This window comes from Lagenorhynchus albirostris, chromosome X, assembly GCF_949774975.1.
Source record: "Lagenorhynchus albirostris chromosome X, mLagAlb1.1, whole genome shotgun sequence".
In the NCBI taxonomy this organism is placed as follows: domain Eukaryota; kingdom Metazoa; phylum Chordata; class Mammalia; order Artiodactyla; family Delphinidae; genus Lagenorhynchus; species Lagenorhynchus albirostris.
Window position 1 is genome coordinate 120,412,245 of NC_083116.1, and position 27,173 is coordinate 120,439,417.

The following is a 27,173-nucleotide window of genomic DNA, read 5'->3' on the forward strand; positions in this document are numbered from 1 at the left end:
GAAATTAAAAGACCAGCAACTTAAAACAATCTTATTCGTATATAGACTGCTATATCAAAACATGGTAACCGCAAACCAAAAATCTGCAATAGACACACACAAAGGAAAAAGGAATCCAAACACAACACTAAAGTAAGTCACCATATCACAAGAGAACAAAAGAGGAAGGGGAGAAAAAAGACATACAAAAACAAATGGAAGAAACAATTAACAAAATGGCATTAAGAAGGGAATTCCCTGATGGTCGAGTGCATAGGACTTGGTGCTTTCACTGTCATGGCCTGGGTTCAATCCCTGGTTGGGGAACTAAGATCCTGCAAGTGATGCAGCATGGCCAAAAAAATAAAATAAAAAATGGCAATAAGAACATATATACAGATAATTACTTTAAATGTAAATGGATTAAATGCTCAAACCAAAAGACATAGACTGGCTGAATGGATACAAACCCATATATATGCTGTCTACAAGAGACCCACTTCAAATCTAGGGACATACAGACTGAAAGTGAGGGGACTGAAAAAGGTATTCCATGCAAATGGAAATCAAAAGAAAGCTGGAGTGCCAATACTCATATCAGACAAAATAGACTTTAAACTAAAGACTGTTACAAGAGACAAAGAAGGACACTACATAATGATCAAGGGATCAATCAAAGAAGATATAACAATTGTAAATATATATGCACCCAACTTAGGAGCACCTCAATACATAAGGCAAATGTAACAGACATAAAAGGGGAAATTGACAGTAACACAATAATCATGGGGGACTTTTAACACCTCACATCAATGGACAGATCATCCAGACAGAAAATCAATAAGGAAACACAGGCCTTAAATGACACATTAGACCAGATAGACTTAACTGATATTTATAGAGCATTCCATCCAAAAGCAGCAGAATACACATTCTTCTCAAGTACACGGGAAACACTCTCCAGGATTGATCACATGCTGGACCACAAAGTGAGCCTTGGTAAATTTAAGAAAACTGAAATCATATCAACAATCTTCTCCAACCACAATGCTATGAGACAGACATCAACTACAAGAAAAAAACCGTAAAAAACACAAACACGTGGAATTTAAATATGCTAATAAACAACCAATGGATCACTGAATTAATCAATGAGGAAATCAAAAAAGACAATGAGACAATGACAATGAAAACACAAAGATCCAAAACCCATGGGAAGCGGCAAAGCAATTCTAAGAGGGAAGTTTACAGCAATACAATCTTACCTTAATGAAACAAGAAAAATCTCAAAGGAACAACCTAACCTTACCCCTAAAGCAACTAGAAAGAGAAGAACAAACAAAACCCAAAGCTAACAGAAGGAAACAAATCATAAAGATCAGAGCAGAAATAAATGAAATAGAGATGAAGACAACAACAGAAAAGATCAATGAAACTAAAAGATGGTTCTTTGAGAAAATAAACAAAATTGATAAACCTTTAGCCAGACTCATCAAGAAAAAAAGGGAGAGGGCTCAGATCAATAAAATTAGAAATGAAAAAGGAGAAATTACAACAAACACCACAGAAATACAAAGGATCACAAGAGACTATTACGAGCAACTATATGCCAATAAAATGGACAACCTAGAAGAAATGGGCAAATTCTTAGAAATGTACAATCTCCAAAGAATGAACCAGGAAGAAATAGAAAATATAAACAGACCAATCACAAGTACTGAAATGGAAACTGTGATTTAAAAATTCCCAAGAAACAAAACTCCAGGACCAGATGGCTTCATAGGTGAATTCTATAAAACATTTAGAGAAGAGCTAACAACTATCCTTCTGAAACTATTCCAAAATACTGCACAGTAAAAAACACTCCCAAACTCATTCTATGAGGCCCCCATCACCCTGGTACCAAAACCAGACAAAGATATCAAAAAAAGAAAATCACAGGCCAATATCACTGATGAACATTGATGTAAAAATCCTCAACAAAATACTAGCAAACTGAATCCAACAATACATTAAAAGGATCATATAGCAAGATCAAGTAGGATTTATCCGAAGGGATGCAAGGATTTTTAATATCCACAAGTCAATAAGTGTGATACACCAAACTGACAAACCGAAGAATAAAAACCATATGATCACCTCAATAGATGCAGAAAAAGCTTTTGACAAAATTCAACACCCATTTATGATAAAAAACTCTCCAGAAGGTGGGCATAAAGGGAACATACCTCCACATAATAAAAGGCATTTATGACAAACCTACAGCTAACATCATACTCAATGGTGAAAAGCTGAAAGCATTACCTCTAAGATCAGGAACAAGACAAGCGTGTGCACTCTCACCACTTTTATACAACACTGCTGTGTACAGGACTTCCAAAACTATTGGAGAAGATAAAAGGAATCCAAAATGGAAAAGAAGTAAAACTGTCAACTGTTTGCAGATGAAATGATAATATACATAGAGAATCCTAAAGATGCTACCAGAAAACTTACTAGAGCTCATCCATGAATTCAGTAAAGGTGCAGGATACAAAATTAATATACAGAAATCTCTTGCATCCCTATACACTAACAATGAAAGATCAGAAAGAGAAATCAAGGAAACAATCCCATTTACCATTACATCAAAAAGAATAAAATACCTAGGAATAAACCTACGTAAGGAAGCAAAAGACCTGTACTCTGAAAACTATAAGGCGCTGATAAAAGAAACTGAAGATGACACAAACAGATGGAAAGATGTACCATGTTCTTGGACTGGAAGAATCAATACTGTCAAAATGACTACACTACCCAAGGCAATCTACAGATTCAATGCAATTCGTATCAAATTACCAATGGCATTTTCCACAGTAGAACAAAAAATTAAAAAATTTGTATGGATACACAAAAGACCCCAAATATCCAAAGCAATCTGGAGACTATACTACAAAGCTACAGTAATCAAAACACTACGGTACTGGCATAAAAACAGAAATATAGATCAATGCAACAGGATAGGAAGTCCAGAAATAAACACACCAACCTATGGTCAACTAAACTAGGACAAAGGAGGCAAGACAGTCTCTTGAGTAAATGGTGCTGGGAAAACTGGACAGCTACATGTAAAAGAACGAAATTAGAACACTCTCTAACACCATACACAAAAGTAAACTCAAAATGGATCAAAGACCTAAATGTAAGACCAGATACCATAAAACTCTTAGAAGAAAACATAGGCAGAACACTCTCTGACATAAATTGCAGCGATATCTTTTTTGTTCCACCACCTAGAGTAATAAAAATGAAAATAAAGAAATAGGACCTGATTACACTTACAAACTTTTGCACAACAAAGGAAACCAAAACCAAAAAGACAACCCACAGATTGGGAGAAAATATTTGTAAACAAAGCGACCAACAAGGGATTAATGTCCAAAATATACAAACAGCTCATGCAGTTAAAAAAACAAACAAACAAAATAACCCAATCAAAGAATGGGCAGAAGATCTAAATAGACATTTCTCCAAAGAAGATATACAGATGGCCAAGAAGTACATTAAAAGATGCTCAACATAACTAATTATTAGAGAAATGCAAATCAAAACTACAATGAGGTATCAGCTCACACTGGTCAGAATGGCCACCATTTTTTTAAAAAAATCTACAAATCATAAATGCTGGAGAGGATGTGGAGAAAAGGGAACCCTCCTGCACTGTTGGTGGGAATGAAAGTTGGTACAACCATTATGGAGAATAGTATGGAGGTTCCTTACAAAACTAAAAATAGAACTACCATATGATCCAGCAATCCCACTTCCTGGGCATATATCCAGAGAAAACCATAATTTGAAAAGATACATGTACCCCAACGTTCACTGCAGCACTATTTGCAATAGCCAAGACATGGAAGCAACCTAAATGCCCAAGAGAGGAATGGATAAAGAAGATGTGCTACATATATATAAAGGAATATTACTCAGCCATAAAAGGAAAGAATTAATGCCATTTGCAGCAACATGGATGGACTTAGAGATGATCATACTAAGTGAAGTCAGACAGAGAAAGACAAGAATCACATGATGTCACTTATATGTGGAATCTAATAAAAAATGATACAAATGAACTTATTTACAAAACAGAAACAGACTCACAGATCTCGAAATCAAACTTACGGTTACCAAAGGGGAAACATGGGGGTAGTGATAAATTAGGAGATTGGGATTAACATATACACACTACTATATATAAAACAGATAAGTAACAAGGACCTACTGTATAGCACAGGGAACTCTACTCAACACTGTAATATATGGGAAAAGAATCTGAAAAAGAATGGATATATATGTATATATATGTATAACTGATTCACTTGGCTGTACACCTGAAACTTACACAACATTTTAAAGCAACTATACTCCAATAAAAGTTAAAAAAAAAGAAATAATTGGATGTTTAAGGGAGAAAAAAGAAACATATTTTCAGCCACCTTTAATGACCATCATTCAGTAATAATAGAGACTTTTCATTTGCTTTTTCAGATGTCTGGGAATCAAGATACTCGTAACCAGTTTAAGGTCCAATTTGGCTGAAGAAATTATTGTGCATGTCTGTATAGGAAAAATTCAATTTTCTGTTACCCCCACCCCACCCAGTTTCTCTTGCAGTGAGTTGAAGTGTGTTGGGAGTTCTGTGGAGGATTATGTTGAGTTCTGATAGTCTGGAAACAGAATCTTAGACCTAAGGATAATATTTGTTATCCTTTAAAATAAATCTGAGTCTCAGATCATAAGTGTTGTCTAAGGACTTTGTACTATTTCTTCTTTTCTTTTTTTTCCTTTTTAAAATCATCTTTAGCTGGTTGCCAAAAGCTGCTGAGAACTTTCTGTATAACACATCATCCTCGTGGAGAGTAAGAGTAAATTGTGGGGCTTCGCTGGTGGCGCAGTGCTTGAGAGTCTGCCTGCTGATGCAGGGGATGCGGGTTCGTGCCCCGGTCCGGGAGGATCCCACGTGCCGCGGAGCGGCTGGGCCCGTGAGCCATGGCCGCTGAGCCTGCGCGTCTGGAGCCTGTGCTCCGCGGCGGGAGGGGCCACAGCAGTGAGAGGCCCACGTACCGCAAAAAAAAAAAAAAAAAAGAGTAAATTGTGGTTCAGATATTTTATTCAGTCGCTAAGAGATGATCTTTGATAGGTTCCAGATGTATTGTACAAATAAAATATGTACTACAAAAATAAAAGATTGATAGCTCCCCCCCAAAAATATTGGTTCAACTTTTTTAAAATGAAAGAAAACAAAGAAAAGCACACACGAAAACTTTTCATTTTGCTAGTCCTTTGGTTCTAGTTGAATACAATTTTGCCAGTACAAAGTAGATTGTAAAAATCAAATAATTGAAATATTAATCAAATTAACCCAAAGCATACCAAATCCATAGGTTTCACAGTTTATTTAAAAAAGTCATTATCCAAATATGTTTCATTGTTATGGAGTATTAAAAATTTAACATATATCTACTTACTCCTGGTCTCTTACTTCTAAGTAGTAAGATCATTTCCAAAAAATGGAAATGACAGTATATATTAAAAACTGTTCAACAGTAAACAACTGGAAGCAAACTAAAGACACATCAAAAGGAAATTAAATAACTTATGGTTATTCCTTAAACAATTTATGGTTCATCTCTAGACACTGGAACACTATGCAGCCATAAACAAGAGTAAGACAGCTTATCACGTATTAATTTAGAATGATCTGTAAGACGTGAAGAAAAAAGCAGGATACACAATAGTGTATAAATACACTACTTTTTTAAAACAGATGGGAGGGAGAAAGAATTATATATATACTATAGTTGCTTATATATGTATTGCCTATTTACTATAGTTGCTTATATAGGTAACAAAGATCCCTAGAAATAAAAATAAGAAATGAAACTAGGGAGGGGAACAGTGTGGTTGGCATAGCAGTCCAAAGACTTTTTACTGAATACTTGTTTCTGAATACTTTTACTCCATAGGTTTCAGTTTAGAACCATGTAAAGACATGACCTATTCACAAATAAACATTTAACAACTTGAAAACTTAAATAAAAAGTGTCTGTAACACTGCTTGCTATTTTACGATATCTATGATTTTTCTTAGGATGGTAAGATATTGCTTTTCCTTTTTCCTTGAGGAAAGAATACAGCCTCATGTGCCATGACCCAGTCTTATTTTAGAAACAGGTTTCAAGTACTGTACTTACAGTTCCGCCCATGTGAAGAGGCAGGTATTCTACACTGACATAGTCTTGGACGTCATTTTTACTTGTAAACTTCAACAAACTCACTGCTTCTGGACCAAGCCAGGATTTCACAATTTTGAAAGCAGCTGAAGAAAAAACAGTCACTTCATTAAATTCCTTTCATTCTCCTTCTCGATTTACTTACTGTATGTGCTAACCCACGTCCTCTGAAATTAGTTCAGGCTAAAATCTGTTAATATGTATTTTTCCATGGCACAGTACTTAATTCACATTCTCTAATCTCTGTAGGCATCTACATTTTGACTGTCCCTTGTGGGTTTCAAATGTTCCAGGAAGATTCAGGAAGATTAAATTATCCTGATGTTCATTAATAAACCTATCAGGGTTTTGGCCTCTGTACAAATCCATCAATGATCCCAACTACTAGGATTTCCAGACAATGAATCAAACAGCATTGTGATTCACTAATATGTACAAAAGTATGAGAAGAGTCGTTTGCCTTATGCCTCTCTGATAAACCCCCAATCTGAGAAACCTTCTCAAATGAGAAGTCAGAAAGAGAAAAAAGCGGGCTTCCTCATTATGCGTGAGCCAGACCCAGACTTTCCATCCTAAGCCTGAACTTCTGTGCCTTTCTCCCAAGCCCTGCAGCTTAGAACTGTGACGATCTTATAGAATCCGCAAGAATAAACTGTTATCAAACACAGCTGTTTAGTAATTACAATTTTGTTCTGTCATGCCATTCTGATTTACTTAAACTTTTAAACCTCGTTTCCATCATGACTTTCTAAGCACATTTTAAAGGAATTAAAAGAGAAATCCAGCATTAAATTTTCAGAAGTGTCAATGAAAAAAAATCAGGAAATAAAACTGCATGATAAAGATTAAACAGTGGTTCAGAAAATTGCATTTTTACTTTGGCTAATTGTGCTTAAATTTTTTTTACATAACATTTACATTTTCATTAATTTCAATTTAAAAAGTCTGAGTTGACATGTTTGAAGCTATGCTACTTGAATTAACTGAAGTGCAAAATCTGACTTTTTATAACAGCTTTATGGAGATAAAACTTACATATCATAAAATTCACCCTTTTAAAGTATACACATCAATGTTTTTTATTTAGTATATTCACAGAGTTGTGTAACCCATCACCACTATCTAATTTTAGAACACTGTCATCACACCGAAAAGAAATCTGCCCCCACTGGCAATCTCTCCTTATCCTCCCTTCTCCCATTCCCTGGCAACCACTAATCTAGTTTCTGTCTTTATGGATTTGCTCATTTTGTATAAATGGAATCATGCAACATGTGTTTTTTTTCATACTGGCTTTGTTCACTCAGCATGTTGAGGTTCATCTATGATGTAGCATGTATCAGTATTTAATTCCTTTTTATGGCTGAATAACTTTCCATTTTATGGATATGTAACATTTGTTTATCCATTTATCAACTGATGAACTTTGTATTGTTTCCACTTTTCACTATTATGAATAACGCTACCAAGAACATTTGTGTACAACTCTTTGTGTAGACATGTTTTCAATTCTCTTGGGGATATACCTAGGAGTGGAATTGCTGGGTCACATGGTAATTCTATGTTTAATGTTTTCAGGAACCGCCAAACTGTTTTTCCACAGTGGCTGCACCATTTAACACGCTCACCAGCAATGTATGAGGGCTCCAATTTCTCCACATCATTATCAACACTTGTTAGTCTTTTTAATTACAGCCATCCTAGTAGGTATGAAGTAGTATCTCATTCGGTTTTTACTTGCATTTCTCTAATGACTAATGATGTTGAGCATCTTTTATGTATTTATTGCCCATTTGCATATCTGCTTTGGAAAAATGTCTATTAAGATCTTTCACCCATTTTAATTTGGCCATTTGTCGTTTTACTGTTGCATTATAAAAGTTATTTATGTATTCTAGACCTAAGTCCCTCATCAGATGTCTTACGTGTAAATATTTTCTTCCATTCTGAGAGTTGTCTTTTTACCTTCTTGATGGTGTCCCTTGAGGTACACAAGTTTTCAATTTTAATGAAGTACAATGTATCTATTCTTCTGTTGCTTGTGCTTTCTTGGTGTCATACCTAAGAAACCACTGCCTACTCCAAAGTCATATAGATTTACTCCTATGTTTTTTCCTAAGAGTTTTATAATTTTAACTCTGACCCATTTTGAGTTAATTTTTGTATATGACGGAAGGTAGAGGTCCAACTTCATTCTTTTGAATGTGGATATTCGGTTGTCCCAGTACCATTTATTAAAAAGACTAATCTTTCTCCACCTAATTGTCTGACCATTAACAAATCAATTAATCATAAATGTTACAGTTTATTTCTGGACTTTCAATTCTGTTTTACTGATCTATGTGTCTATTCTGATGTCCACACCACAACATCTTAATTATTATAGCTTTGTAGTGAGTTTTCAAACTAAGAGGTACAGGACCTCCCTGGTGGTCCAGTCGTTAAGAACCTATCTTGCAACACAAGGGACGCTGGTTCAACCCCTGGTTAGGGAACTAAGATCCCACATGCTGTGGGGCGACTAAGCCCACACATCACAACTAGAGACCCCGTATGCCGCAACTACAAAGCCCATGTGCTCTGGAGCCGGTACGCCACAACGAGAGAGAAGCCTGTGCACTGCAACAAAGAGCCAGCGCACTGCAATGAGAACAAAAGATCCTGTGTGCCTCAACTAAGACCCAATCCAGCCAAAAAAAAAAAACAAAAACAAGAGGTGTGAGTCCTTCCATTTCACTGTTCTTTTTCAAGATTATTTTTACTACTCTGGGTCTCTTGCATTTCCATATGAATTTAAGGACAAACTTGTCAATTTCTGTAAAAAAAAAAAAGGGGGAGGCAGCTGGGATTTTGACAGGGACTGCATTGAATCTTAGCAATATTAGGTCTTCTAATCTATTAACAAGAGATGAGTATTTACTTAGGTCTTGCATTTCCTTCGATGGTGTTTTGTAGTTTTCAGCATGAGTCTTCAACTTCTTTTATTATTTCTAAGTATTTTGTTCTTTGTGATGCTATTATAAATGGAATTAATTTCATTTTTGTATTATTGATTGCCAGTGTACAGAAATACAACTGGTTTTGTGTATTGACTTTGTATCCTGCCACCTTGCTGAACTCATTTATTAGTTCTAATAGGCTATTGTGTGTGTGTGTATTCCTTAAACGTTTCCATATAGAAGATGTCACCTGCATATATAGATAGTATGACTTCTTCTTTTCCAATCTGGATGCTTTTTATTTCTTTTTCTTGCCAAAGTGCCCTGGCAATGTAAGTGGTAAGAGCTGACAACCTTATCTTGTTCCTGATCTTAGGGGGGAAAATATTCATTCTTTTATTGCTAAGTATGATGTTAGCCGTGGGTTTTCATAGATGTTGGTTTTACATAGATGCCCTTTATCGGGGTGAGGAAATTCTCTTCTCTGAAAAATTAACTTTACCCAAAGAAAGGTCTGGCCTTTACCCTCAGCTTCTGGAGGTAACCTTCATGCCTGTTGGAGTGTCTTTGTTTGCCTAGGGACCCTGAGTCACACTGGAACAATACAATTTAGGGTGGGGGCTTTGGGTCACACAGTATCTGTAGACCTCTGGAGAGACTGGAGACTGAGATGAACCATGTGATAAACTGGTCAGGCCTAGGAAATGGAGCCCCAATAAAAACTCTGAACACTGAGGTTTGGGTGAGCTTCCCTGTTTGAAAATACTTCATGAGCACTGTCACATATTGATGACGGGAAAGTAACACACTCCACATTTGGTACTTCCTTGGATTCTACCATATGTTTTTTTTTTTTTTAACCCTTGGCTGATTTTAATCTGAATTGTTTCCTGGTAATAAACCATAACTTTGAGTACAATAGCTTTCAGTGAGTTCTGTGAATGATTCCAGTAAACCTGAGGGTAGTTTTGGAAACCCCTTGAACTTACAATTAGTGTCATAAGTGAGGGTAGTCTTGTGTGAACTACTGTGATCCAACTAACTTGGCAGTTGTCCCAACTCTTTGAACCTTCTATTCCTAGTTTCTTGGGTGCTTTTATCAGGAGAGTGTAGTGGATTTTGTCAAATACTTTTTGTGTCTATTAAGATGATCATGTGGTTTTTTTTCTTTAGTCTATTAATATGATGGATAACTGGTTGATTTTCATATGTTGAACCAACTTTGCATTTCTGAGATAAATCCCACTTGATCATAGTATATAATCCTTTTTATATGCTGCTAGATTCGGTTTGTTACTTTATTGAGGGCTGGTCCATTTATATTCATAAGGGATATTAGTCTGATATTAGTTTTCTTTTTCTGTGATGTTTATTATTAGGGATATACTTGCCTCATAAAATGAGTTGGGAAGTGTTTTCTATTTTTTGGAAGAGTTTGAGAAGAACTGGTGTTGATCCCTCTTTATATGTTTAGTAGAATTTACTAGTGAAGCCATTTAGGGTCTTAGCTTTTCTTTGTGAGAAGTTTTTTGATTACTAATTCAATTTCTTTTGTTATACTTCTATTCAGAATCTTGAGTCCATTTCGATAGTTTGTGTCTCTCTAGGAACTTGCCCATTTCATCTAGGTTATCTAATTTCTTGGCACACAACTGTTCACAGTATTCCCTTATAATCCTTTACATTTCTGTAAGGTCAGTAGTAATGTCTCTTCTTTCATTCCTGATTTTAATAATGAGTCTTTTTTTCTTCATCAGTTTAGCTAAAGTTTTGTCAATTTTGTTGAACTTTTCAAAGAACCGAGTTTTGATTTCATTGGTTTTCTCTACTGCTTTCTATGTAACAATTGATTGGCAAACATGAATGAAAATGCACATTCTGAAAATAACATTAAATTTACAACCACATCCGAGTTGGTAAAGAATGTTTTTCAATGGTTTAAATTTTTTTTTTTGCCAAAAATATATACCATGACTGTCCTAAGGATTATGTGACTATAGAGATTTGGACTAAATTTTAGATTCATCCCATTTTCTTCCTCAACACCTGAAGCCCATGAGAGAACCTAGCCAAGGTCTGCATTCTGTGACATATCCCATCTGTAGATGACAAACAGGTCTTCTGGCTATAGTTTTACCTGAATGACTGAACATTTTAAAACTGTTTTTAGACAAGACTAATGGGTATCCCCAGAGCCTGGGGGTACAACGCTGGCCCAGTTTGCTTAGGAACAGCCTTTGCATGTTCTAGCTCCAGCCTCTTAAAATTACACACCAAACACAATAACATTCTTTTTTAAACAACCATAGAAATACGGCTAAATTGGCAAAGAAAAAAAAATCAGACGTTTTATGTTAGGAAAGTATAAGTAATATACTCACCGTTCATTATCCAAGGCATATCAAAGATCACCATTTTTGCTGAAAGATAAAAAAAATTCATTGTCTGTGACTTAGTACCACAATAGTAGTCACTTATACCTGGCCTAAAAAAAACTAGTTATTAAATATATCTAAAAACTGAGATGGATGACTCAGTTTTAATTCCATAAAGTGTGAGTGGTGCTAGAACTAAACTGACTTCTCACAATGGTGAGGGGCTCACCTAGGAGGATGGCTTGTGTGAAATGAATAATGTACTATCACTGCCCTTTGGCAAATAGCGTGTTCTTTTATTCATTTATTGCTTTTGTTGTTTGCAGAAAGGTACCAAACAAAATAGTAAGTGGGTAAGTAGAAACTCTGGATGTGGCATGTCATATTAGTGCTAAAGTCCACTGAGCTTTAAAATGATTTCAATGTCTAATTTATGGCTTCAATTCTAGTTTTCTAGATATTATATTGTTAAACCCACTCTGACAGTTGCCCCATTTTTAATAAATCATTATGTTTTAAGAAACAAAAATGATTTCAACTTTTCTTAATATTATGAGCCTCAGGAAACCAATAATTCCAAAGTATACAGAAATTTTATTTGTATACTTAGATGAAGATATTAAGCAGCCCTATTAACAATTGTGAGAAAGAATCAGAACCCACAGAGGGGATTTTTGATAACAAATTCATTCTTCTATTCCAGATGAATCAAAACATAATTTCATTCTTCCCTGAACAGAGAACTTCCTAGAATGATTATATTAATGTAGGACAAATAATGCACATGTAAGGAACAAGGTACTTGCAAAGAGGTACCCTGGTGCTCAATACCTCAGTCTTCATCTGAGATATGCCTAAAAAGATTCTGACTCAAGATTTTAAGAATATTATATTTCATGACAAATTTTGAAACATGATCAACTTAAGATTCTATAAAATTCAATGTCTGTGGGCTTCCCTGGTGGCGCAGTGGTTGGGAGTCTGCCTGCCGATGCAGGGGACACGGGTTCGTGCCCCGGTCCGGGAGGATCCCACATGCCGCGGAGCGGGTGGGCCCGTGGGCCATGGCTGCTGAGCCCGCGCATCTGGAGCCTGTGCTCCGCAACGGGAGATGCCACAACAGTGACAGGCCCATGTACCGCAAAAAAAAAAAAAAAAAAAAACAATGTCTGCAAAACATTATGTAGCTAGAATAAATATATTATCTCTAGTTATTTGGAATCACAGAGTTCAGTTCATCTTGATATACACCCATGAATTTATTAATAGTTTTCTCAAAAGAATCTTAGATGTGTTTTATAAAGTAATAGTAATATTTATGTTCTTTATAAATAGCTCTTCACAAACCCCTTTGGGTATTTCAATAAACAAGTGGATATTTTATTTTCATTTTGTACATGAAAGAAAAAAAATCTAATAATCCAGGGCAGTGATTCCCTACTGACCAATGACTGGCACCACTCAGCAAGTCTTAATGAATCAGGGTATATGCCAGATCCAGGAAGAATTCAGAAGGAACAGCAGATCCTACAGGTTCCCCAAACTAGACATTCTCTTTACCTAAAAATGTTCATCAACACTCTCTCTGAAGACACGAGAGCACAGCGCTAGGAGTGGCAATGATCCTCGATATCCACCACGCTTTCTGTTTCTCACATCACATTAACACTAATGTGAAAGCACGTCAAAATAAAATGACTTAGGCATTTCATGCTGTAGTGTCACCTGAGTCACAAGTCCCCAAAGACGCTAATTGTGGTATTTGCCAGGGGTGTGCCCAGGCAGACCTGTGAGTTTCCACTTCTGATTTCCCTGTTGCCTCTCTTCTGTCTCTTCACTTTCAACCCACTGGGGTTTTTAAAAATATTTGACTGTTTATGTGGAATGGCATCTTGATTTCCCTAGGGGGAAGCCATCATGTAAATCTATTAAGTCAAAAATGAATATATAATATTTAGGAGTTCTTCATTCAGGTAATTAATAGAAGAGTCACAATTAAAAACAAACTCCAAATGCCACCAGATTCAAATGTCGTGCACACTAGTCAAGTGCTTTCTTAATGACAATTTAAAAAAAGCAACTAGAAACACAATGTACTTTATGTATGAGTATTGCTTATCACACAGTATACTTACCAATATTGCTCATCTGTTTCTTGCATGTAAGAAGTTCCAAATAATATTTAAAATTAATTTCTCAATTGAAAAATTAGTAAAAATGGGATAATCTTGGAAGTAAATGTATGTTTTTACGTCTCTCTCTCTCTCTGTGTGTGTGTGTGTGTGTGTGTGTGTGTGTGTGTGTGAGACAGGATGGCATGTATACAGATTATAACTTGAACTCTTAAAACTAACTGTAAAGGACAATGATTATTTATGAAAAATTTCTCCTGTATCTACTAGGATATGTACTTCAACTTCTAGAACATATTTAAGCTCTTCACCAGAAAACAATGTCTCAGGTATTAAAGTCTAAAATAATACAAAGCTCCACAATTCTTAGACACTGTCTATGGTTTCGCTATATTGTATTTTTATAAAGGAGGAAGTTACTTACAGAGGTATTTAGGGTAATAAACCTTAAAGCAGTTGATGATGAAGCGTACAAAGTCCATGTCCTAAAAGAAAGATTATACATTTAAATCTTTAAGACTGTCCACATTAGAGAATTTTAGATTGCATATTTCTAAAGGTGATAAATTATTAAATATAAATGAGGTAATTATTAAATTCTTTAAAAAATAGTTCATAAATAAATATTTATATTCCCAGGAGTTAGTTTTTAAGTCATTAAGCTACTTATAATAATCAGTCCTAAAACTGAGTTAAAGAAATTAGCTTAAACATCATTCATGTTACCCCAGACTAGTTAGATACTTCAGGCTGCTAAGGTAATGTGGCATTATAAAACGGATCTAAAGAGGAACCCCCGGGCTTCCCTAGTGGCGCAGTGGTTGAGAGTTCGCCTGCCGATGCAGGGTACACGGGTTCGTGCCCCGGTCCGGGAGGATCCCACATGCCGCGGAGCGGCTGGGCCCATGAGCCATGGCCGCTGAGCTTGCACGTCCGGAGCCTGCGCTCCGCAACGGGAGAGGCCACAACAGTGAGAGGCCCACGTACCGCAAAAAAAATAAAAAAATAAATAAAAAATAAAGAGGAACCCCCATAAAGAAATTCTAAACATCTGTCGAACAATTAAAGAATTATTAGAACAAGTATATAGTTTTCAACCTGACTACTTGGAACGACAATATATATGCATGTTAATTCTGATATGTTTGTTTTTTAAACCTAATTTCTATACCTCATAATAGTCAATAAAATATATTTTATTAATCTTTTATACAACAGTTAATCTGATCATATTGGTGTGCTGTATCTACTTCACTTCTAGCTTCTTTCCTCTTGTGTAGGAGCCTAGAATAAGAATTAGAGTTTTTTCGTTTATATTTAAAGGTTGTTCATTGACTTCAATTTCTAGGAGACACAGTTGACTATTGGTTCTACTGCACTGAACACAGCAACATGAAACTAGATTATTAGGGTTACTATTCACATGGATCATTTCATTCCGTGTGTTTCCACTGGCCACAGGCTGACTTACTGATCAACCATCTTATAAGGACTGTAGGATGAAAGATACAACCAGGCAAACTTAAATCTATCAGTTACTCAAAGGTGAGCTGCCCTAGAGATCTGAGTCTATAAAGTTATTCCTAGCATGTGAGTTGTAGCATCTTTAACGCTAATAAACTGAAAATAAGCATCCATAACTATATTACGTATTTATTATGGGATAAATCCTAGCATATAACAATACCTTTATAACTAATCATTATATCCACTGTGCACAGAGTTGAATAATTTGTAGTTAAGAGTCAAAGAAGGTATCTCAAAATAACTAGTTATGTAAAGATTTGGTTACCTAGTATATGATCTGTGGCTTCCAGACTTTGCCCCAAAAGTCTCTGTCCAATATTCTTTTCATCTTTAATTGAATAACCTTGCTTATAAAATCCCAAATTACTGCTAATTCAAGCCGATTTGATAGGATGCCACTGGTGTACGTGTATTGGTGGGTACTACATAAAGAAGCTCCGTGAAACCCACTGCTCTGCGTTCTGTGAGGATGTTTTCAAGGATGCTATTCATTATCTTGTAAAATGTCTTCCCTTTGAAGACCCATGAAAGACTTTTCTGGACTTCCCTGGCTGTTCAGTGGTTAAGACTCCACGCTTCCAATGCAGGGAGTGCGGGTTTGATCCCTGGTAGGGGAACTAAGATTCCACATGCGTGCAGCCAAAAAATCAATCAATCAGTCAATCAAAAAAAATTTTTTTAATTAAAGAATAAAACTTAAAAAAAAAAAAGACAGACTTTTCTTCTGGTTCAAGTATCAGCAATAGATAAACTTCCCTAAAATGCTGGTTTTAAAGTATGTCCACTGAGTTATTTTATTTTATTTGTCTTATCTTTACTGGAGTATAATTGCTTTATGATGTTGTGTTCACTGAGTAATTTTAAATGATTCCATTTCTTTCAGGCAAGCTTAAAGCCAAATTAGTGGCCTAACTCTAGTAAATAATTTAAATTTTGACTTGCAATTATGTATACATCTTTAAAGGTTGACTTAAATCTTTTCTGAATTACGAGGGTCATGTATAAACATAATTCAGTAAGATTCTAGTATTTGAAAATATTGATGATTTAACTACTTAGTAATGCAAATAAACTTTATAAATTAAAGATAATGAAACAGTATATAAGTAGCTTGAAAAATAATCAGCTCAATTCCTTGCCCCTGTATTTGTCAATAAAAAACATTAACATTTATTTTTTATGATTCTGGGTTAATAAATAGAAAACTATCATACATAAAGAATAACAGAATCATAATTTATTACTATGCAATATTTATTTATCTAGGCATTTTGATTTACATTTTGGGTATAAAATGGTTTATTCTGTAATCTAGAACTCATTGACATGGAAACTAGATTGAAAAAATAACCCAGGGCAAATGACTCTTAGAGACAAAGAAAGATGAAAAAAAACTTGTAGTCCCACTGCCTAAAAAAAACTCTAGCCTGTTTTTTGTTTGTTTAATGTCTAAGACTTCCCTTTTGGGGGCTATGTATCACTATGATATAACCCTGTCGCCCTTTTCTCTTAAAAAAAAAGCTATTTTCCAATATTACTACAAATTCTTTACAAACACCATTTTACATAGCTACACATACTCCATCAATTAGATACACCATAATTCACTTCACTGTATTGACATTTACTTTTTTTTTTACTTTTTCACCATTTTAAATGACACTCTGAAAAAACATTTTGATGTACACTTTTTCTATACTCAGGTTTATTTCTTTAGAATAGATTTCCAGAAGTTAGTTACCAGGCAAAGAGTATGAATACGAACACTTCAGGGATATTAACATACTTTGCCAACTGGAGTTTGAAAAAGATTTCAACGCTGCCCCAGGCATGTCTCCGAACACCACTTCACTGCTACCAGAATTAGCGCAGCTTTGAGTGTTAAGAGACAACAGCTCTAATAAATGCGCCAACAAATCCCCATCGCTGCTGAAGGGTTTGTAGTTGGCACTAAGGTCACAAGGGCCCAAATTAAAGACCGGTAGGTTTTATTTATTTTTTAAGCTTGGCAAAATCACCTGAAGAAAACTGGTTTCCAAAGCTAACCAAATCAAACAGAAAGCGAACCTAAACGAGCAAACAAAAAACCTCAACAAAATCACAAAGTGCTGGATGTGCAAAAATGCAGGTGAACATCTCGCCACTGCAAAACATGGCATGCGGGTAATGGTACGCTGGAGAGCATACGTTACTGTACTCCACATTTCCTGAGTGCATTACTCTGTGCCAGGCACGGGGAGGTGCTGTATAGGGTATTATTAGCTCTGATAGAAAAGTTCACTGTTACCACATCTACTCATTACTCTGCCAGCCTCGACGTCTTCCTTCCATATCCTATGTATCAGACAAGGAACATTTCTAGGAAATCTACAGTTTCAATGCCAAATACTGAAGCACATTTAATTTTTTGCAAATCCTATTCCACGTTTGACTTCACTCACAATGCAGGGGTTGGAAATAAATCCCAAACATGACTTGGTTAGCTCTATTTTACAGGACAACTTGGTCAAGGGGGTAGTGGCAGGGAGGACAGGAGAGAGGGAGGATGTCATGATAAACAATGATTTAGAATTAATGAAAAATGCTTACTATGCTATTTATTCCAGTCTCTGACAGGTCAAACATCACTGTTACAGGTTTCCCATTTTCTCTCTTAGCATACCGTTCCAACCAGAACGCAATAAGCTTCTTTTTGTCCATTATGGTCTTCTGGTCTTTTATATGATACTTCACCCTGATCCAGACTTTAAGCAGGTCATAAGATAAAAATAAGAAAAAATATTTATGGCATTATAATATTATTTATGCATATATTATATCATTCCTTTTCCTTAACATTTGTCTTTATTTTGTTTCTCAGATTAAAAACATCTCTTCGAAATAGTATATACTAGGGAACCTTAAAGAGTAGCAGAAAGGTAAACTATTTTCCCCCCTTAGAAAATACACTTCCCCCCTTAGTAAGTAAGGGAAAAAACAATATTTGGTAATAACCTAAAAGTACTCTACACTGTGGTTAACAAAAAACAGAGCACTAGAAAAATGTTCCGTCCAGAGGAAAAGCCCAGACGGAAGCACGATGGCAGCATGAGCGGGTGTCGTGTGTGGGGATGGAGCCTGGCAACCATTCAGAGTGGTGGCAGCTAGGACAAGATGTGACGAGTGGTGAGAGGAGCAGCTAAACAGAGAGACAGGCGGGGCTTGAAGAAATCTGCATGAAATGCTAAGGGGGTAGGGGTTGGGAGTGAACTGAGGAAGTGCTACTGAAATCGGAGGAGGGGCTAAAGTGAAGCTCTGTCAGAGGAAGAGCCAACGGCTATGGGCCCGAGCTGGGAGTACAGGGAGGGCGGGTGGTGGGACGCATGTGGTTCAGCTGTGTGTTGTATTGAAGGCGGCCAACCATCAATCCGGTGGGCAGCTGGATGTGTACATGCATGTGGCCTGGGGACAGCCTGGGGTCACCGCTGTTGGGGAGAAGGCAGCTGAAGGTGCCAACGTACTTGAGATCACCCAAGGAGACTGCATCAGCTGGAAAGGAAAAGAGGCCAAGAAAGGAACAAAGCCTGGGAAGCACATGTGAGATACAGGTGGAATAAGAGGAATGGGAAAGGAAGACTGAGGGGGAGCCAGCAATGGGAGGAAAATGCTACGAGAGCACTGTTACAACAGGAGCCGACCACGGGCCACACACAGGGTGCGCAAGGCGGGCACGACCGTGCAGCAAACTGCCTTGGCAGGACATCTGCTCAGGATGGGGCTCTGACACTCCTGCTGAGTCCCAGCATTGGTACAAACCAAGTTATTCCTCTATCCCCTTTGCCCCAAATTCGGCTTGGCCCATTTAGCCACCCTTAGTGACTATCAAAAAGATTTTCCATAAAGATACTGGGTTGAATTTTAACATCAGTAAATTAGAAAGAAGATAATGACTCTGAGTTACATCCTTTTGGCTGTGTGATGGGATGTGGCACTTGCCTTTACAGCCTACTTTATTATAATGCAAACGGTACATTCAACTACTAAGTATCTGACGCTTGGTCCAGCTGACTCTAACAATCCCTATTGTAGGAAACCTGACGTGTGGTACATACATAGAAAGCTCTGCCTATTATTAATTCAGTTGAGATGGATGGCTACATCTCAAAATCCTGAAAAGCCAGTACGTACATTATACTTACACAACTTGTTGCCTTCTTTGTCATAACCGTGGAGATAAATACCACCAATTTCCAGTAACCACCTGGGAATGGAGGCTTCAGTCAGGTCTAAAAAGTGATAAAGTTGGATGAGTAATTGTAACTTAGACGCCTTTTAAAAACAAAACTTACAACATAAAGGTTACTGTTAATATAGTAGCTCTGACATAAAAAAAGATAAACTTACTAAAAAAAGAAAAAGCTTATGCAAACATCTGGAAAGAACCTCTGACGATAAAAAATGGTGTTTCTTACTAAGTAGGAAAAAAACTACATAAAGACACAGATGACAGAAATGGAAAAAATCCATTTCCTCTTACATATCAGCCATTATGATGTGGACACATCTCCATATTCTAGTTGTATTTCACCTAATGACTTGCAAACAAATATTATCACGATTGGACAATTTCAAAAGAACATGGCAGTAAATGTCCACATTATAGCCTCAGAAGTGGTATAAGAAATCAAAGTTTGATAACCAGTAGAGTCTAATACATTTATAATCTTGGGGCAGGTGGGAAATACTTCAAGAAAAATGCTAGATCCTTCAGCAGGAGGTCCACTCTCTAGTGAGGCCGAGAACCAACACAGAAAGGCAGCAAATGTCAAGGCTTCTGTGTCATTCATTAGTACTTCTCCGAGAACTCTCAAAGGTTTCTTTATCTTTCCCCAGCCACCTTTCATCATCTCTCTGCTGTCTGCCACTAGAAACTAGCAATTCTATGTAAGAGAAAACTATTCTTGAGTTTAAAGGTTTATTCTGTACTTAAATGATTTAGAAACATCAGGTTTACATTTCTTTGCTTGACTAATAAATGCTTCACTGTTGAAATTACCTACAGTTTTTATATCTCCAATCAAATTATTTTTTAAATACTCTCCTTCTGATAGATTCCTTCTCCAAGTAGGATGACTGCGGAGAGTATCTGCTCTGGATTTATTTGTTGACTATTTTGTATTAAGTCTCCAGACTCAGTCACTCCACCGTTTATAATCCTCAAGGTCAGGAAATCCTTCTTTATACCTCATCGAAACGAGTAGTTGTGCCAGTTTCTTCCTGTTAAATTTTTTAGGAGGAGAGAGATAACGGGTAACCTCTCCTGAAAAGCGTTCTCCATGTACTTGAACACTATTATAAAATCCCCTCTAAGATTTAAAACTCCTTTTTGGGGGAGGTGGGGAATTGCAATCTAGAATTGGGCCTTGAAATCAAGAAGTTAAGAGGAGGCTGCTATAGGCATCCTTGGGGATAAGCCGGCTTTTTGGGGACTCCCATTCGTATAGTAATTCCACATGGAGCACCTATTAGCACAAGGAACTCTGGGAATAGAGACAGACACCAGGCAACAACTGAGAAAAACAGGCAAATAGTATCCCCTTATTTCTAGGCCTAGTAGCGAAGATGCTGTCTTGATATTTTAATGGTTCTAAACCAAATAGACACAGAATAGGAGACTCTGCTGTCAGTGAAGAATCTGTGATTCTGCTCCTTGGTGATCTGATTTCCTTATGAATAATCCTATTTTAAGATTTATTCATAAGATGTTCCTTTCAAATGTTACTGTGTCTTTATAAAACATTATATTCTGATATTTCTGATGACTGCCAAGAATATCTGCAAATACGCTATAAGTGTAAAATAGTAACATTTATGCAGGGGATATAGTACACAGTCAAGGTTAAACTGAAGAGCTTACCATTTATTTTTTTTATTTTTTATTTTTTTGCGGTACGCGGGCCTCTCACTACCGCGGCCTCTCCCGTTGCGGAGCACAGGCTCCAGACAAGCAGGCTCAGCGGCCATGGTTCACGGGCCCAGCCGCTCCACGGCACGCGGGATCTTCCCGGACCAGGGCACGAACCCGCGTCCCCTGCATCAGCAGGCGGACTCTCAACCACTGCGCCACCAGGGAAGCCCGAACAGCTTACCATTGACAGACATTTCTTTCCTCCACTGAAAACTCTCATCAAGCATCTTCAGTGTTTCATCTACAACATTATGCCTCCAGCATAAGTAACTTTCAACCCAGTTATCATCTTGTTGTAGTCTTTCAACATCACGTAGATCATACTTATCTGACTTATCTAGGGGAAAAACAGTAATAAATATCCAAGTCAGATAAATTCAGCAGTGAATGATAACCAGCACTAATACCAAAGGAGAAGAAAGACCTGGAAGATAAAGCTAAGCTACTTGAAGATAGACACAGGGATGCAGTTCAGATGAAAATGCAATTTAAAGGATTGATGGAATTTCTAAGTATGACTAGAATAAAGTTATCTAAAAATTGCAGCTTTATTTTAAGACAAGCCACCACAGAGTTAAAAAATAAGACCATAGTAAAATATTTTGCATAACCCTCTAAAACCATAAACCAACATCTAGGAAGATCGATTATGTTATGTGAACTTAAAATACTCACCCTAGACAATGAAAAATGAACTTTTATGTATAAAGAAAGAACTAGGTTGTACTTAAAAAGACATGTTTGCCAAGTGTCTTTTTTGAAAATGAACTAAATACAAAATGGAAAACTATGTATGTAGCAGTCAACATTTCCCTTAATTCACTGGAATAATTGTTGCCAATAATTTCTCATTATCCACCTACACACATGCTGTGTTCTCACCAACCTCTACATACCTCTATATCCTCCTTCCACACCCTGCTCTATTTTTCTGTAACTAAATTTTCCTTGTCTCCTCACAACCACCTTTGCACATCCAAATTCTACCATTCTGCAAGAGCCCTTTCAAATACTTCCTCTTCCATAAAAATTTTCCCTGGGCCTAGAAGTAATTCCTTCCCTCCTGTGACTAGCTACAGGACCTAAACTACGCACTTAGCACCCTTGAATCAGAGTTACTCGTGTTTATGCCATATCTTCCCATATACAGATCGTAACAGCACAGTCTATATACATCCTAAGAAGCCCCCAAAGCAGATTACATAGTGCCAATGAAAAGGCCTTCAGGAAACATTTGTTGATTGAATCTATTCCGTCTCTATTTTTTATTTTCTCTGTCAATGGTACCCTCCCAGGGACCCAAAGAAGAAACTTCAGAAAATTGCCCGGCTCCTTCATCTCTCTTTTTTTTTCCCCCTAGTTAGTTGCCAAATTGTATAGATTCTCTCTCCTCTCCAGTAGTTCTGAGTTATTTCAGGCCCTCAGCGATAACAGCTGAAAGGGTGGGGAAATATAAAGAGCATCCGTGGAATTATCCTCGAGTCCCAATTTCCTTACCTTTAAACTGTTTTAGATACTCACAGGGTTGTGTGAGGATCAGAGAAAAATGTATATATGAAAGTACTTGAAAGTTTCAAGCACTATAAAATATTAAGATGAGGCCATAAATCATGTATTTGTAGAGTGTTACCTTGGATATGGCTTTCAATATCTGGGCTCTATTTTTCTAATCTTTACAATGAGTGGTTCTGTTGTAAGTTAACCTTGGAAAATGGTATTTTAGCTCTGTCTATTCAAAAGTTCATCAGTATTCAAAGGACAAGTTTTCTCTAATTATGATTTATAAACATGAGTTGAGATATAAAAGAATTTATATACTGTTTAGCAGCAAAAAGGACCCTGGGAGCACCTGCCCCTAAAGTCAGATCATCCAGTTTGGCCACTGGACAGCACTCTCCACTGGACCAATATAGTGTTTTCCTTGAAATTACTGTCTGACTTCAAGAAAATTTCTCCCAAATACCCCAATCTGAATAACCATAGTTTACTTAACAGTTGTTCTTTCAAATAAAAATGGTGGTCCATGAAAAATGTGACTAATTTAGCTAGCAACTCAAATACACATAAGTATGTAATGTGTACTTCCTGATTTTGTTACCCAGAACATTTAAAGCCCATGTACTCAAGGGTCAAGATTTAATAAAATTTACTGCTTCATCGGGGGCTTTCTAAAATAAAATTGACTTAAAAAAAAAGTTTTAACTGAGAGTGCTGACAGTGAAGACTATAATGGCCAAGTGCCTTGATTCGGGCCAACGAGGCAGCAGTTTTGCCCACTATTGCTTCTGCGTAATCAGAGCAAACAAAAAAGGGAAAAAAGGTTCTTAGCATCACTGTGGAAACAGCTTTGACCTCATGGGCTCCTGAAGAGTCCTGGGCATCTCCAAGGGTCCGCAGACTACCACTTCCCCAGGACAACATGTGGCAAGTGGTAAAAACTCAAAAAATATTAGCCATAAGAAGAAGAATCAAACATTATTGTTATCATTACTCCTACCACTGCTGATATTACCACTACGGACACCATAAACAAGACAGTGCCCATTACCAAGAAATGTAAAGCTTATTGCTCTTGGATAGCTTTTAGGGATACAGATCTTTGAAATCAGAAATCTCCATTTAGATTAAAATGATTAATTATTGTTATTAATAGGACATGTGCTTACATATGAGACACCTCTTGTTAAACATTTACCCCTAGAGACAGGTAGAGATGGAAACAGCTAGAAAAGACAGAGCAAGAGAGGATTGGGGAGGAGGTCATGTAGGAGTGGAGGGAGAGAGGCTGGAGAAAAGTAGGGGCAGAAGAGGACACAGAAGAGGGCTGAGGGGAGGAGAGGGAGAGACAGAAGGACACACAGGGAGAAACAGAGAGAAAACTGAGCATTCAAGGTAAGGAAAACTTGGCCTGGGACCACAAGGCCAAGTGTAATAATAACTGCTTATGACAACACCATTTGCCGCTTTCAAACACAGCTCCCAGACAACTGAACTGAGGGGAAGCAAACTACACAGCCCAAAACATACCTCTTTGGCATACTGATTATTTTAGGCCGATATTTTTAACAAACAGCACATACAGGAATCTTTAAAGTGAGTACAAGTCACCCTTTTATAAGAAACATTTACACGTATAAAGGAAGTCTCCATTTGTAAGTGCCTCCCTCTCTGTGACAGGAAGAGGAGAAGGACTGGAAATCTCCAGAAACTCTTATCAACGGGAAAGGCCAGGACGTAGATCTGCACAACCATACCCTTGTTCACTGAGCTTTTCTTGGTCACCTCTCATAACTGACTCCCCACCCTAGCATCTTCTGTCTTTAGCTGGAGATGGTATTGAAGGTGGTGGCTTGGGCCACTTCGGAGAGTTACTCAGTCCTCCTGGGTCTCTCCCACGTATACAAGGGATACACATGTTAAACTTGTGTTTTTCTCCGGTTCATCTGTCTTATATCAATTTAATTATTAGGCCAGTCAAAGAACCTAGAAGGGTAAAAGGAAAATGTTTTCCCCTCCACAGAACCCTCAAGTGTTAGGGAGTTTTCTGAAAACCAGTCCTTCAGTAAATCCAGATGTTACAGGAAGAAGCTGAACATGTACACTCAAAAGGTATCTGAAGATATCAAAACACACATGTGCGCACACCCCTCCCCACCACCTAGGACACATCACTTTGAAAGACTTTACCTCTCAGTGATTAAAGCATAGCGATGAGGAAGAGATTTGCCTTACACACAGATATATATGTGTATACTCTCATAATACCTTGTCCTTATTACTTTCATCTTGCTGAGGACCAGTGAAAACTTCACCACAAACCAACATTAATCTCAAGTGGTGGACTTTTAAGCCTCATCCTTACATTTGTTCAAAATAGCTCAAAGCTCATTTTTGGCCACTCCTCTGTTAAGAAACCTCAGTGAACCATCACCACACCTGTATGGTTCACTGTCTCTTTCTACTATTTATTTCTTCTTCCATCAATTTTGCTCTGTAAATTGGTCTTATATTTATACAGTGTATCCCCACCAAACAAAGTGGAAAGTTCCTAATTTTGCAGAGAAAGAACTAAATAAATGGCAATGGTAATTCACCTCCGGGTTAGACAGGACTAAATGTTCCAGGGTAAAGATGACCTCTCAGCTTTTTGTTTCTTCCTCTCTTCCCTGCGTGTGCATGCTCACCTCCTTCACGCTCTCTCTCACATACACAATTTTAAGTGCTGCAGGATAAACAGAATACAGTGCTTACTCATAAAACAGAGAATTCCATTATTAACTTTCCTTCTTCCCTCGTGCATTTGTTGGCTGGTGAAATTACCAACCAGCCAGAAACTGTGGTTTAAGGTTAACAAGTGTGAAAAAAATTCATAGCCTGATTCAGGATACCAGGCACAGTGATGAAATCAGAAGACCCCTGCTACTAACTATGTACAGGGAGACTGAGCAAGTCACTCTGGGCTTGATTTTCTTCTCTGTACAATGGAGATAAGGTCTGCCTATCTATCCACAGTCTAATGAAGATCAAGGGCACTTTGAAAATTTTAAACACAACGCCAATGAATTTTTATTAACATACGGTAGAACTCTCCCTATGAACAGAATATTAAATTCTAACTGACCTATTAGTTGGTTGAGAAAATCTTGAAAGTATATTATAGATATTATAAATGTGCCTAGAATTCATATAGAAAGGTTGAAAAAATACAAAAGTATTCTGACAATGAAAACCAGAAAATTTATTAACTGGGTGTCATACTGTTCAGATGCAGCAAATATACAACTATCAAACATCAACAGTAGTTTAAAACCTCTTAGCATCTGTTATTTCTCCAAGGACTCTGAGCACTGATCCACTTAAAGTCCTGGTGGGACCCCGGAAGAGCATTTGTACTGGATGGACCACTTCTATTGGCTGGACCATGTAAATGTCAACAATGGGAGTGATCAGGCTGAAATAATGGAATATTCCCTTTAGGGCATCCTCTGCTGGTTGGCCACAACCTACCCTGAATCTTCTCTTTCCAGTGAAGCTAGCTGGTGAGAGACTGAGAGGCAGGTGATCATCTACGATGGGATTAAGCCATTGGCCTATAGCGGCGATTCTCAGACTTTAGCACCTCTCAGAGTCAGCAGGAAGGCTTGTTAAAACGGGGATAACTGGGCCCCACCTCTAGAGTGTCTAATTCATGGGTGGGATCCCAGAATCTGCACTTACAGCAAATTCCTACAGGATGCTGCTGCCGCCCCAGGGACCACACTTTGAGAACTACGGGCCTATTACAGGGATAGGCAAAATTGTTCGGTAAAGGGCCAGATGGTAAACATCTAAGTATCTTAGACTTTGAAGCCACATATGGCCTCTGCTGCCGATTCTTCCTCTTTTTTTTTTTTTTTAGCAACACTTTAAAAATACAAAAAATATTCTTAGCTCAAGGGCTATTAAAAAACAACAACAATGACAACAGGACTGAGCCGACCTCTGGTCTGTTGTAGAGAGGGGAGGTGCTTTGTGCTTCAGCTCCTATCCTTGAAGAGCTCAATTCATATGCTGGATATGTACGAGATATTGTATCTTGGATGACTTATCTCCCTTTTGATCTATTGTTTTCAATGTTCTTTAATCATACTTTATAATTTTCTCCATAAAAGAAAAAAAGTTGTATATTTCTTCTATCAGATTATTAAGTAGTCTAGAGATTTTTGTGTTGCTACCATGAGCCAATACTGACAAGACTGGCAAACGTTATACCTCTTATATTCCTTGCCATATTGATAACTAGGTTATTTTATATCCAGTAGAATTACAGAAATAATATTGTAGATCACTGTCTTTTTCCTGACGCTCTGGGAATCATTTTGAAGGTTCACAATTAACCATGACCTTTGCTGTAGAATTTTAGAAGGCACACTTCAGAGCTAAGAAAGTTTATCGTTTGGTAAAAGATTTGTTCGTTTTTCATAAAGGTGAATTATAGCCAGTGTGGTTTCTGTCTTTATTGAAAT

At 37.2% G+C, this 27,173-nt stretch overlaps 1 protein-coding gene across 2 annotated transcripts in view; it reads right to left on the minus strand.

The window, feature by feature from the left end:
• MOSPD2 (motile sperm domain containing 2) overlaps positions 1-27,173 on the minus strand; it is a 59,105-nt gene that overhangs the window by 22,644 nt on the left and 9,288 nt on the right. For both annotated transcript variants that reach the window (XM_060137847.1, XM_060137846.1), the window contains exons 3-8: positions 21,350-21,505; positions 19,400-19,486; positions 17,811-17,965; positions 14,119-14,179; positions 11,569-11,607; positions 6,210-6,334 (exon numbers count right to left, since the gene is read on the minus strand). In XM_060137847.1, the coding sequence (XP_059993830.1) occupies positions 6,210-6,334; positions 11,569-11,607; positions 14,119-14,179; positions 17,811-17,965; positions 19,400-19,486; positions 21,350-21,505 (623 nt within the window). The remainder of the gene's footprint in view (positions 1-6,209; positions 6,335-11,568; positions 11,608-14,118; positions 14,180-17,810; positions 17,966-19,399; positions 19,487-21,349; positions 21,506-27,173) is intronic.